General features: G+C 47.9%; 1 protein-coding gene across 4 annotated transcripts in view; it reads left to right on the forward strand.

Moving 5' to 3' along the window:
- Positions 1 to 12,832, forward strand: part of TBCD (tubulin folding cofactor D) — a 2,839,019-nt gene that overhangs the window by 185,656 nt on the left and 2,640,531 nt on the right. For all 4 annotated transcript variants that reach the window (XM_069654539.1, XM_069654542.1, XM_069654540.1 and 1 more), the window contains exon 5: positions 12,318 to 12,415. In XM_069654539.1, coding sequence (XP_069510640.1) covers positions 12,318 to 12,415 — 98 coding nt within the window. The remainder of the gene's footprint in view (positions 1 to 12,317; positions 12,416 to 12,832) is intronic.

The raw sequence follows: 12,832 nt of genomic DNA on the forward strand, positions 1-12,832 counted from the left end.
ATAGATTATGCAGACATGGGAGAGCGGTGTAACGGCGCCCATACTTAATTGTTGTGGTATGCCTCTTCTCCCGGTGGGTGGAAGCAGATCACTGTGCTGATCCAGATGCGCGGTGTGCCGCCAAATTTTTTGTGAGAGGTGTTTCCCCACTGGGGCATCTGTGATGTCACACGCTCCGACAACAGGACGCACTTTGTGAATGACATGTTCAAGCACATCAGTGCGATGCTAGGCATAACCCATAAACTCTGTACGATTTATCATCCGCAATTGAACGGAGTTGTTGAGAAAATGAACGGATTGCTCAAGAGTAGATTGTCAGAACTGTGTCATACGCTCTAGAAGAACTGGGTGTATTGTTTACCCCTGGCGCTTTTTGAAATGAGAAACCAACTTAGCAAGGACCACCACCTGTCACCCCATGAAATTGTGACGTAGGGGGATGCACACAGCCCATTCACCGTTGTGCAGGCAATCAGACGCACACCAAAGTGCCACAGTTCTAGGAGAAGAATTCCATGAGTATCTTAGGAATTTGACAAGAGTGGCACGAGCCATAGCCAAACAAATAGTATACGTGAGGAGTTTTGTGCGGAGGTGGAACGGGCCAAGGTTCTATGGTCCATACAAAGTAGTATACTGCACGCCTACAGCAGTTAAGGTACATGGCCTGAAATATTGGGTGCATTTGACAGATGTTCGTAAAGCTCATGGGAGCACAGACTGTGCAGATCGCGAAGGTAACGGGGACGAGTGTAGCGCACAAATATAGAAGATGGGAAAGGTAGGAATATACGGATAGGTGTCAGGCATGAAATAAGAGCAAATAAAGGATAAATAAAGATGTGTAAATAGATGTAAAATGTCACCAAGTATTAGTAACGTGTGACAAGACGAAATAAAAATGAAATCTCTCTCTCTCTCATCTTTCCCTTTTGATCAGACAATTGAAAATATACGTAATAGTAATGTTTTTCTTCCTCATTAGTGAATCCAACTAACAGTAATATGCACGATTAACAATTGCTCATATTTCATTTATTAGGAGCTACAATGGGCATAGACGAGGCCCCGGCCGCATCAAATGATAGTGTAGATAGGAGTAGACGAAGGAGATATGTTTATCCTAGTTATTCATAAGAGTGTGTGCGGTAGTATTCTTTTCAACATTGTTTGGCCTGTTCCTGTATTGGGTTATTGCATATATCTCAATCGATGTTGGCCATGGAGGTGTGGGCATAGAAACCATCAAGAAGGGGACCCATCTAATTTGGGGCAAGAAGATGAACATAATAGCACCACACGTATCGCACATATTACAACGATGCAATCCACCCCACAGTCCCCACATATAAATGAATCTGATTTCAGTGTATACACAATGAATGACAGAACTCCTTCAGAACTCACATGGGTGTAGAATCACCCGTACCCAATGACCATGCCGGTTTCAGAAACGGCAACATCAGAAAACACAACCACCAGAGAAGGGGGTAATGATGACAAACATATGGCCATCACTTACTATAATTTATATACACGATGGGAAGGTAAAGAGGGTGGCAAGCAGGCCCAAGGAAATGAGGGAGGTGGGCTTAAGAGAAAGAAGAGGGAAACACAACAGGAAAAGTGGGAAGAGCATTATAAATTCAGCTTAGACACAGTTGATGATTCCCAGCACCCCCACCAGACAAATAAATGGTATGCGGACATGAGCAGCACGGCAAAACAAACAACTAACTAACGAGAGTTGTTATGTGTGATCACTTATACCTCATGCCTCGGGCACTCCCAAGGTATTGCTGCCACAAGAAATTCCATTTGCAGAGGCCCAGTGTCTCCTACATCTCGCACTATGCCGAATAAAAAACACTTTTCAAGCACATACGGTTTCATTTGAACTATTGCAAAATGAGCGGACATGTTACTCCCAGCCGCAAAGGGTAATTTTTGTGAAAGAGCCTTTTCTGGTGGTCAAGGGGACATTGCACGCGGACAATAAATGGCAACAGGAGGAAATACTATGCAAGGCAGAAGCACTGAGAGGGCTGTCTGAAGAAAAACTCTCATGGGTACAGAGAACATGCGCTCCCATATGGACTGAACACATAACAAAACGCACTTGGGTTACCACCATCGAGAAACCCTTCAAATTGCAAAAAGACATTTCTTACGAACTGTGCTTCCGTGGGGAAGGGAAAAAAACATGGGGCGAAAAAAGAAAAAAAAACTGCAACAAAACTCTCATAATACCCGACATGAAAAAGGGAACAGCTGCAATGATGGACACATACTGGGTTTACGGCAACATGGCATACCTGCATCCCCCGCAATGATGGAGAGGCACATGCTCCTGGCAACACTGCATTCTGTGCTAATGGTGATCCCAGAAAGCCACATCCATGAAGGAAGCACACCAGTGGCAGCCCAAAAAGAACTATCACCAACGCCGTCTGAAGCGGGTCCCGTGTAGGCCATAGATGAGGAAGGCGTACAAAATCCAATCCAGGGGAAGAAACGATCATCAAACTATATTTCAGCCAAATCATCAGACCTCCTGCCCCAAATCCCGGATCAATTCCGATTGTTGAGCTCCGTAGAGACATATTTTGCGTCCCTGGTTCCTAGCATCCAGGCGAGAGCGAATGCCAAATAGCTCCAGATAACAAGGTGGGAGCTCATCCAGTTGGCCAACGACACTAAAGAAGGGTTTAATGTCATCAAAGTGGAACTCAGCCCTGCGATTAATGGCAATGCAGAACAGGTATGTGCTGGACCTGTTAACAGCAATCGATGGAGGTGTTTGCCGAAAAATCGGGAGCACATGTTGCACACTTGTACCTTCTGCAGACGCAGAAAACGGTTCCCTCTCACACGTGATCGCAGCAGTGCACGACCTCAGAGTGGATGAAGGGCGAAGGAGGGGCACAGCCCAGCACCTGGTTCGATAATCTTTTTTCCTGCCTGGGTACCTTCCTGGCTAGGAATGACAGTGAAGCGCCTCATACCACTCATTGTCTTTTTGCTCCTCCTTTTGTGTGTGTGCCAATTAGGACTCTGATGCTGCGCAAATGCAGTACCAAATGGTGCGCTGATGATGGTAACAATGGGTCGTGCAAATGGAATGGCACAAATTAAACATGAGGCAGAGGTGCAAACAGGACACAGTTCAGAGCCCAAATATAGAATGACTGCCATATACAACACAGGGCACAGAGTGGATAACCTATATCACACAACTATAAAGGAACCTAGAGAGTTACAATGGTACAAGGAAGTATAGGTGGACCTGGAGGGTGAGGGAGGGTATATTTATATGACATGCACCCCAGATGAGTATGCTAGAAGTGGGGAAAGCCTCCACGCATTATGCAGGGCATGGATGCCAATAAAGGGGACACCTGCATGTGACAAAGCAGTGGCAGAGGAGGAAGAACATAAGAGATTGGGGCAGTTAAAATATTCGTTACTTAAGTAACGAAAGGGGGAATGGGTGGAAGGAGGGGGTATTTTGAACCCCCCTCCCCTATTCCTACACTTCCTGGGTAGGCCCAGTCGCAGCTGCTTTGGGTTCAGGGCTCCGGCCCTGGAGCACTCGTGCGGGAATACACCTAGGAGCTGTGACCCCCCTTGTAACACCCCTTATGACAGTGTAAGACCAGAGTTGAATAAGACTCCATTTTGGAATGATAAAACGTCTGTGAAGTTTCAACGAAGGCCTGCAGCTCTCCCAGCCAGGCGCGCACAGCGAGCAAGTTCCTCCCCCCACCTCCTCCCCTTTGCCGTCCTTGCAGTTGTTCGGTTCCCATGAGTAGACTAGCTGTGAGAATGCAACAAAATTCACACTGTATCTTCTGTCTTCTGTCTCACTTCACTGACCCAGATACACCCCTGAGCAGGGGCCAGAGCAAAAGCCATCCGTCTCTATAAACCGGCCCCCACACCCAACAGACCCTGGCCATAAAGAATATAATCCCCATACCCCTTAAAACAGAGTCAACAGCCAGAAGTGACCCTGTGTATACGAGTGAACAATATAGCATATATGTGCAACTAGAAGTTCTTATGTTAAGCTTAATAATGAAAGTGGGATGTATATTAACATATGGTACAAAAATGCTCATAGAAATAGATTGCAACAGAAAGATGCATAACCTGTATAATACTGTACACGCCAGCACTAAGCTACCTTATTTTCATAAGTTCAAATGTAATTATATGTACAATATCGCGTAAACATAATACACCAGCTAATCACTCTCAACAAGCCACAATCCTTGCTAATGCTACACACACAGACCCCGAGCCATGAACTGTTTTTAATGAAAGATGAACATTGATTCAAGCATACGTTTTAATTTCTTGATGAGTTCTTTGCTATGATGAGTGTTTTGCCAGACAGAAAATATAGTCTACTTCAAACCAATATGACCTGAATGCAACATAGTAAGCCACGTGTAAAAACCTGCATGTAAAATTGGGTTTTGAAGGCCCCGTTTCTTTGTGCAACAAAAAACCATACCGCAAAGAGGTTTCGATTCTCCTCTACCCTTCATGGTGTCAAAATAGATTAGCAGAGATTTAATGATGTTTGGACATCTGATCACTAAACCCCCCATAATGAAATGTATGCCCATGATGGTATGTGCCTCTTGTGACCTAGTCGTTCCAGCCATATATTTAGAATCCTCTTTGTTGTTGGCTGATGGACACCCCAAGCCATACAATGACCCCATGAGCTCTACCCCTTAGTCAGTGTATCCTAAATTGTCTAAACAGGCCAAGCGCAGTATTTAATGGATGAAGTTTAGTCTATGGCCAGTAATAAATAACCTTCCTTTGAACCATGTTTTCATAAGTGTTTAAGATACAGGTCTCTGAGTTTACCGGACAAACAGATTATGGTAGTGAATGAATGAGAGTGTGTGGCCACAAGGGCAAATGTCAAATGGTTATTTTAACAAAAGTAACATTACAAGTGTCGATTCTACATACCAACTCGATGAGCCCAGCTGACCGATTGACCCAGGACACGTCATTGTCCCAACACGTGCCCTCAAGCCAATCAAGTGCCTCTGACCCTATGGCACCTATAGGTGTCCACTCTTAGTAACCAATCCCAACTGTTCATGTGCCCAGTAGGCCTTCCCACAGCTTGATGACGATTTTCATGTATAAAAATGAATTGTAACATGTTTTCTGCAGAGCTCTCCCGGCGTGAGCAGAGTAGATTCTGCTTGCCCTATTTTTAGATAAAGCCTTTGATACCATCAGCACGTGGTCTCGGTCTCATTCCCTCCTGGGATGTGTTTTTATTGATTCCATTGGGAGAATTAACTGTATTTCGAGGGGATTGGGTCCTCCGACGTATTACATATCTATGACAGTAATCACCACAGCTTTGCTGCTACGGAAAATCTTTCGGTGTCTGCGTCCTGCGTCAATGACGTTGATACGCTGTCCTCAAGGGCCTCCGTCGAGCCGACGTCACCGGATGTTATAAGTAGGACGCCCAAAGCCCGTAGCCTCAGTTCTGTTTTTTCCACGAACGTGTTTGCTTCGGAGATCTCGGCGCGTCTCGGTTCTTCTGAGTTCTGTTCTTTTGGTTCTTGGAACCTGTTCGTTGTGAAGATTTCCATGATGTCTTCTTCGTCTTCCACCCCGCGGCCAGGTTTTAAGAAGTGTCGGGACTGCGGGTCCAAGATGTCGTTGACGGACTTGCACAACGCCTGCCTCTGGTGCCTCGGTGAGGACCACGACACAGATGACTGTGTAGACTGCAAGTCGCTTACATCGAAGACCTTGCAGGAGCGTAAGAAGAAGCTTTCTGTAGGTAAGGTGGCCAAGCCCTGGAAGTCGAGATCCACTGGGCTTTCGACTGACGATTGGAGGGGCGACTCTCTGCATCGTCGGCGTAAGTCCGGGGGGGTCTCGGTCCAGGAGTAGGTCCCGCCATTCCTCTGCCTCTTTGAGGCACGCATGGAAGCGCCAGCATTGGTCGCCGTCCTCGTCCGAGGACTCCGCCCATCGGCAGGTGGCTTGTCCCAACAAGCACTCCACTCCTGCGGAATGGGATTCATTCCGGCAGATGTTGCCGATTTTTCAGTCGCAGGGCTCCGTTCCGTCCACGCCGTTGAAAGACGCTGGCTTTGACCGTGCTAGAGACACCACTCGCACGCCTTCGGGCTCGAGCGGTTGTCGCGATCACTGGGCACCTTCGAGGTTCCGGTTGGACAAGGATGGTCACCCTAGACATGCCCGCTCCAGGTCCCGGTCCTCGACGCTCTCGAGACCGTCGGAGCCTGTGAGGTCTTTGAAGAAGACATCGATGCCTTCGGAACCAAGGTCGTTGAGGGATTCTCTCGAGGCTCTGCCTCCGAGGAAGCCTTCGGCGCCCAGGCTGTCTAAGGACAAGCTCACGGCTCTGCCCTAGAGGACTGTATCGAAGCCGTCGGCGCCACGCTCGACGTTGACCCGATTCCATAGACGCCTTTCAAGGCTGCTTTGTCAGAGTTACCCTGTGGCACGGTGGAACCCCCTAGAAAGTCTGTGGCTAAGGCTAAAAATGTCTTTGTCCCTTTTTCTGTGCCCTCATTCCAGCCTCTAGGTTATATTTCTGAGGTGGATGAAGGGTCTGAGGAAGGTATGGTTCCTGAGGAGGTAACTGACGAGATTTTGTCTGGTCATAGCCAGATTGAAGACCTGCGGCAGTCGTTGCACAACGCCAGTGGTCTGGACACCTCTCCAGAGGTGGAGTTCTGTAGGCCTGAGCCTGGCACCCATGCCGAGTCCTCGTACCGGCGCCTTATGTGGAGGGTCACGGAATACTTGGGGTGGTCTGCGCCACCAGTGTATTTTCTGCAAGATGACCTGACGGATATCCTCGACCAAGGTCCACCAACTGACCCGGTACTGCTGTTCCATATGGCCTTGCAGAGAAGGGTGGCAGCAGCTTGGACTGCTCTGGAGAGTCTCCCGGCAGTGAGCAAGTCTTTGCCGTTAAAATACCAACCAGCCAGTAGCGACCCCTGCTACTTGACCACGCACCCCACTCCGGAGAGTTTGGTGGTGCATGTGGCTACGGCCCAAGCAAAGCAGGCGTCGTACCCTACCATCCCTCCTGATAGAGACGACAAGCGTTTTTATGGCTGGGCGAAGAAAGTGTTTCCTTCAGGGGGTATGGCTTTACAGGCAGCCAACTCTGTGTGTGCCTTGTCACGTTTAACACACACTCTGTGGAACTGTATTTCGTTAGCGGCTGTTCATATTCCCGAAGGGGAGGAACGGGATGGTTTTCTTGCTATTGTGCAGGATGGCAAGGATGCCATGTGCGAGTCCGTTCAGTCGGGTCTGGACATGGCAGATTGTGTCAGCCGGTCCATGGCGGCGAGCACCGTAATACGCAGGTTTGCTCCGGATGTGCAAGCCCGGCTCCTCAACATGCCTTTGATGGTGAACATCTTTTTGGCAGCAAGGCTGACGAGAGCTTTGAGAGGTTGCAGACCTCCAAAGCAGCAGTGAAGTCGTTGAGCGCTGCAGTTTGCCAAGCTCTGCCTTTTCATCCTAGGGGACAGCAATGGAGGGGAGGTTCCTTTCGATATTTCTCATCCTTTAGTAAATCGAGAGGAGGTGCAAGTCAAAGGGGCCACCGTAGGAGTACCAGAGGTGGAAAACCGGGTACTCGAGGTGCCAAAGCCGCTCGAGCAGTTGCCTCTTTGCCATCAGGCACTGCCACAGCCGCTTCAGCTCAGTCATGAGGCCATGTCCCATGGTTCGCCGGTTGGGGGAAGGCTGGCGCAGCATCTTGTAGAGTGGCGTGCCATTACTTCAGATGTGTGGGTTCTGGAGATCACAGCCCATGGCTACTGTCTTCCTTTTCGGCAGAGGCCTCACGACAATCCACCAGGGAATCTCTCTTTGAAGAGTCTGGGTCCGCTCCTTGCGCAGGAAATACAATCACTGCTGGAGAAAGGCGCCATAGAACTGGTGCCTGTATCAGAGAGGAACAAGGGATGGTATTCCCCTTATTTTATGATTTCGAAGAAGGACGGGGGATTGAGACCATCATGGACTTGCGCAGTTTGAACAAGCTCCTCAGGAAGGACAAGTTCAAGATGGTTACTCTTTCTCAAGTCCTCCAGGCCCTTCAACTCCAGGACTGGTTGGTGTCTCTCGACCTCAAGAACGCTTACTTTCATGTGCCGATCCATCCCAAGCACAAGAAGTACTTCAGTTTCGGGTCCTGCCGTTCGGATTGACCTCTGTCCCTAGGGTCTTCACCAAGCTCATGGTGGTGGCAGCGTATCTCAGAAAAGGCGGGGATTCACGTCTATCCCTACCTGGACGATTGGTTGATCAGAGTGCGCTCTCCCGAGCAAGTGCTGGATCATCTGTCCGTCACCTGCCACTCCCTTCACAAGCTGGGCTTCTCCCTCAACTTAAAGAAGTCCCACTTGACGCCAACTCGGCGGCTCCAGTACATCGAGCAGTGCTCGACACGTCCCTGGGGCAGTGTTTTCCTCCCCAGGTGAGGGCTCATCACATTTAGCAGATGGTGCACAAGTTTCAGCATGCCCAGAGTCTCCCAGCGTTCGAGTTCTTGAGGTTGCTTGACCTCTTGGCATCCTGCATTCTTCTGGTGCCAGAGGCCAGGTTGCGGATGAGATCTCTGCAATGGGCTCTCAAGATGCAGTGGGCACAGTCCTCTGGCAGGATGTCGGACCCGTTCAGGTGCCGCCCTCGGTCGTCCAGGACCTCCTGTGGTGGGCCGTTGAAGGCAATCTGATGAGGGGGCTCCATTTTGGCTGCGCCTGGCTGGAGGTGACTATCGTGACAGACGTGTCCCTCACGGGATGGGGAGCTAAGGCCAACGAGTTGACAGTCAGCGGTCGTTGTTCTCCGTCGGAGTCCAGACTCCATATCAATCTGTTGGAGCTGAGGGCCGTCAGGCTTGCCCTGAAGGCTTTTCTGCCGACGGTGCGAGGGAAGAATGTCCTGATTCTGACACAACCCAGTGGCCATGCACTACCTCACCAAAAAGGGGGGAGCAGGGTCACTTCCTCTGTGCAGGGAGACGATGCAGGTCTGGTTCTGGGCCATCCAGCAGGAAGTTTCGATCTCGGCAGTTCATCTGGCCGGAGACGAAAACGAGACGGCAGACGCTCTGAGCAGGCAGAGCGTGATCTCTCACAAGTGGGAGCTGGCTCAGGAGATTTTCATGGAGATCTTTGCCCTTTGGGGGACCCCTCAAGTGGATCTCTTCGCCTCCAGCGTCAACCGGAAGTGCGAAAGGTTCTGCTCATGGGAATTTCCTCCAAAGGGGGCCTTAGGAGACGTGTTAGTTAGTGGTCCTTCCCACTGCTGTACGCGTTTCCTCCAGTCCCCGTCATCCCGCAAGTGCTGCGGCGGTTACAGAGGTTCAGTTCCCGGATGATCCTCATTGCTCCGGCATGGGCCCGGAGAACGTGGTACCCGGACCTTCTAGACTTGTCATCTGCCCTCCACGTCGTCTTCCCTACCGAGACGATCCACTCTCATGAGAGGGGGGGGGGGGTCAGGTTCTCCATCCAGAGGTCAGATCCCTCAACCTTCACGCTTGGCTTCTGAAAGGTTGAGGTATAAGGATTGGGACCTCCCTGAAGACATGATGGAGGTGTTGCTTTCGGCCAGACGGCCTGCAACCAAGTCCCTGTACCGTTGCCAATTGAGAAAGTTCTGCGACTGGTGCAGGGTTAAGAATACGGATCCTTTTTCATGTGACATTCGTATGGTTCTGTCTTTTTTGCTATAGTTAGCCCACAATGGCCTGCAAGCGGGTACCATTAAAGGTTACCTGGCAGCGCTGTCCATATTTAAGCGCTCGTCTGAGGAGTGTTCTTATTTCAAGATTCCTTTAATTTCTCAGTTTCTCAAAGGGCTCACTAATGTGTTATCGCCATCACCTTTCCAGGTGCCCGGTTGGGATTTGAACCTTGTTCTAAAGATCCTAATGAGTGCTCCATTTGAGCCTTTACATTCTTGTCCTTTGAGATTGTTAACCCTTAAAACTGTGTTTTTAGTTGCGGTCTCTTCCGCTCGCAGAGTGAGTGAGTTGCAGGCACTTTCTGTTAAGCCACCCTTCACGGTGTTTCATAAGGACAAGGTCGTCCTTCCTTCCTTCCGAAAGTTGTCTCGGAATTTCATTTAAGCCAGAAGGTCATTCTTCCGGCATTTTATCCTCCTCCGCATCCTGGTAAGGAAGAGAGGCTCCATAGGTTGGATCCTAGGAGAGCTTTAAGTTTCTACATTTCACGCATGTCCCGGGTCAGAGGGGACGATCAGCTCTTTATAGGTTACGCTGGAAGGCACTTGGGACAAGATGTTACTAACCAGACTTTGTCTAGATGGATTATCTTGGCAATTTCTGAATGTTACTGCTTGGCGAGTAAGGACCCTCCAGTAGGCCTAGGGGCCCATTCTACTAGGGGTATGACTGCCTCTACTGCCCTGCTGAGGGGTGTTCCTATTCGTAAGATCTGTGAAGCAGCCACTTGGGCTTCGGTCCATACTTTTGTACAACACTACTCCCTAGACTCTATCCATGGGCAGGATCTGTCCTTTGGCAAGGCGGTCCTTTACTCTGCAATTTGATTGGGCATTCTAAATTTCTATATTCTAAATTCTTTTCCCTCCTCCATACGTTGGTACTGCTTTGGGAGTCTGTCATAGATATGGAATACGTCGGAGGACCCAATCCCCTCAAAGAACAAGTTACTCTTTTACTTGGTAACGTTCTTTTGATGGGATGGTCAGACGACGTATTCCATATCGCTCCCTTACTACCTGCCCCGCTACAGAATTTCTTATGCGATTGCAGCTTATGTTTCCCCAAGGCTTTCTGTAGTCATTCTGGCAGAAGATTGGTGCCACACGTTCTGAGGAAAAAACTACAACTGAGGCTACGGGCGTTGGGCGTCCTACTTATAACATCCGGTGACGTCGGCTCGATGGAGGCCCTCGAGGACAGCGTATCGACCTCATCGACGCAGGACGCAGACGCCGAAAGATTTTCCGAAGCAGCACAGCTGTGGTGATTACTGTCATAGATATGGAATACGTCGTCGGACCATCCAATTGAAAGAATGTTACTAGGTAAGATAGTAACTTGTTCTTTTGGGGGCCTCTCACTTACACTCTCGACTCATAACAAAATAGTTCTAAAAACGGCATCCCTTACCCACAAAGCACTAAATAATGCTGCCCCAGCTATCTTGCAGATAAACTACACAGAAGAACATCCATCAGACCCATGAGAGCCAGCAACGCCTATTGCCTTACTGTAGCAAGATTCAGACTCACCAAGGCTGGCGGTAGTAGCTTTCCCTTGAAAGCGCAGCCAAATTCTGGAACTCCCTGCCACACCCCTTTAGAGAAGATCAACCTTACTTGAACTTTAGACAAAATTACATTAACCTACTCAAATCCAATGACCCCTAGGACTGATTTTTGTATTTTATACTTAGGATGTACTGTATATTCCACTAAATATATCGTAATACCTGATTTACTATGTTTATGTACCCTACCTGTTTACAATCTGTATATATGTCTTACCCTGTACTTCTGTAAGCTTTGCATTGTCTTGCTGCTGCGCCCTGATACCTTCGGGTCTGGTGCGCATTAGAAATAAATAAACTATTTTATCTATGACCTCTGCAACAGCATTGACATTTTTGTTCTTTCTGTGTTTGTTTCTATATGTAAGCATCTAATATGTGTCAAACCTAACTAAAAACATTAGGTGCGCCTTCTGCTGCGCAGACCTGGGTCTATTCCCACAATAGTTTGTGCTAGTTGTTTTTTCTCATGCTGAACCTGTTTGCCTGGCTTGGATGCTGCACATGTATCCAACACACACTACTAAGGTAGATATTTTATTCACATTTAGCATATACCAGCATCCATACTCCGTCCATACAACATCACACTTTGTGTCCTTAAACTTTAATCCATCTTTATTTTATCTCTAGCACCTTATCCATTTTCATCTATCCTCATAATCATTGATTTACACATCCTCCCTTTCATCAATCCTCGCATTCGTATTCATTTATACACCCGTCCTGCATCTTCTATCTCCTGCAAATGCTCTCTCCACACTCCTCCCACAACATATTTCCCATCTCCCTGAAAGTATGTGTGTATGAACTCCAAAATATTTTCTCCCACAGAACAGACATAACTATTGCTTTTGTCAATGCTTGTTGGAAGATGTTAACGCTTAGTGTGATTTTGTGGAATCCAGGCTGTGCTCTGACCCTCTTATATTCCTTTCATAGAGTGGATGTTGAATTTATTGCTGGACACAGTTCAAGATGAAAATTCCCCTCCTGCACTAAGTCATCTGGCTTTCAAATTTCTGTATCTCATTTCAAAGGTACAGTATACCGTCTTTATTAACAATTGTTTGCTGATACTTTAACTACTGCTCCGGTTCATCTTGGTGGCCTTGAGTAATCGATCAGATGTGGTGAACCACTTACTGTAGACAAATGTTGACCCAGATGGACTTTGTGCAAAATTAGATGTTAATCATTTAACTAAAAAATCACATTGATGGCACAAAATGTAACCCATGTAAAATAACTTCAAGGAATATAAAATGTAATCAATAAAGTGTACTTAAAATGAAAACTATCATAGATGGAAAAGCCAGCAAAACAGTTATCAGCAACACAAACTTAAATGCAATGCTACTTTTGATTTCTCTTCATATACAAGATTAAGGTTAACCTCAATAATATAAGTTGCTTAAAGCTGGTAATCTTTTTAAAGTGGTCAACAATCCTTATGT

The sequence above is a fragment of the Ambystoma mexicanum genome, chromosome 3q (genome assembly GCF_040938575.1).
Source record: "Ambystoma mexicanum isolate Mex_15411 chromosome 3q, UKY_AmexF1_1, whole genome shotgun sequence".
Taxonomy (NCBI): Eukaryota; Metazoa; Chordata; class Amphibia; order Caudata; family Ambystomatidae; genus Ambystoma; species Ambystoma mexicanum.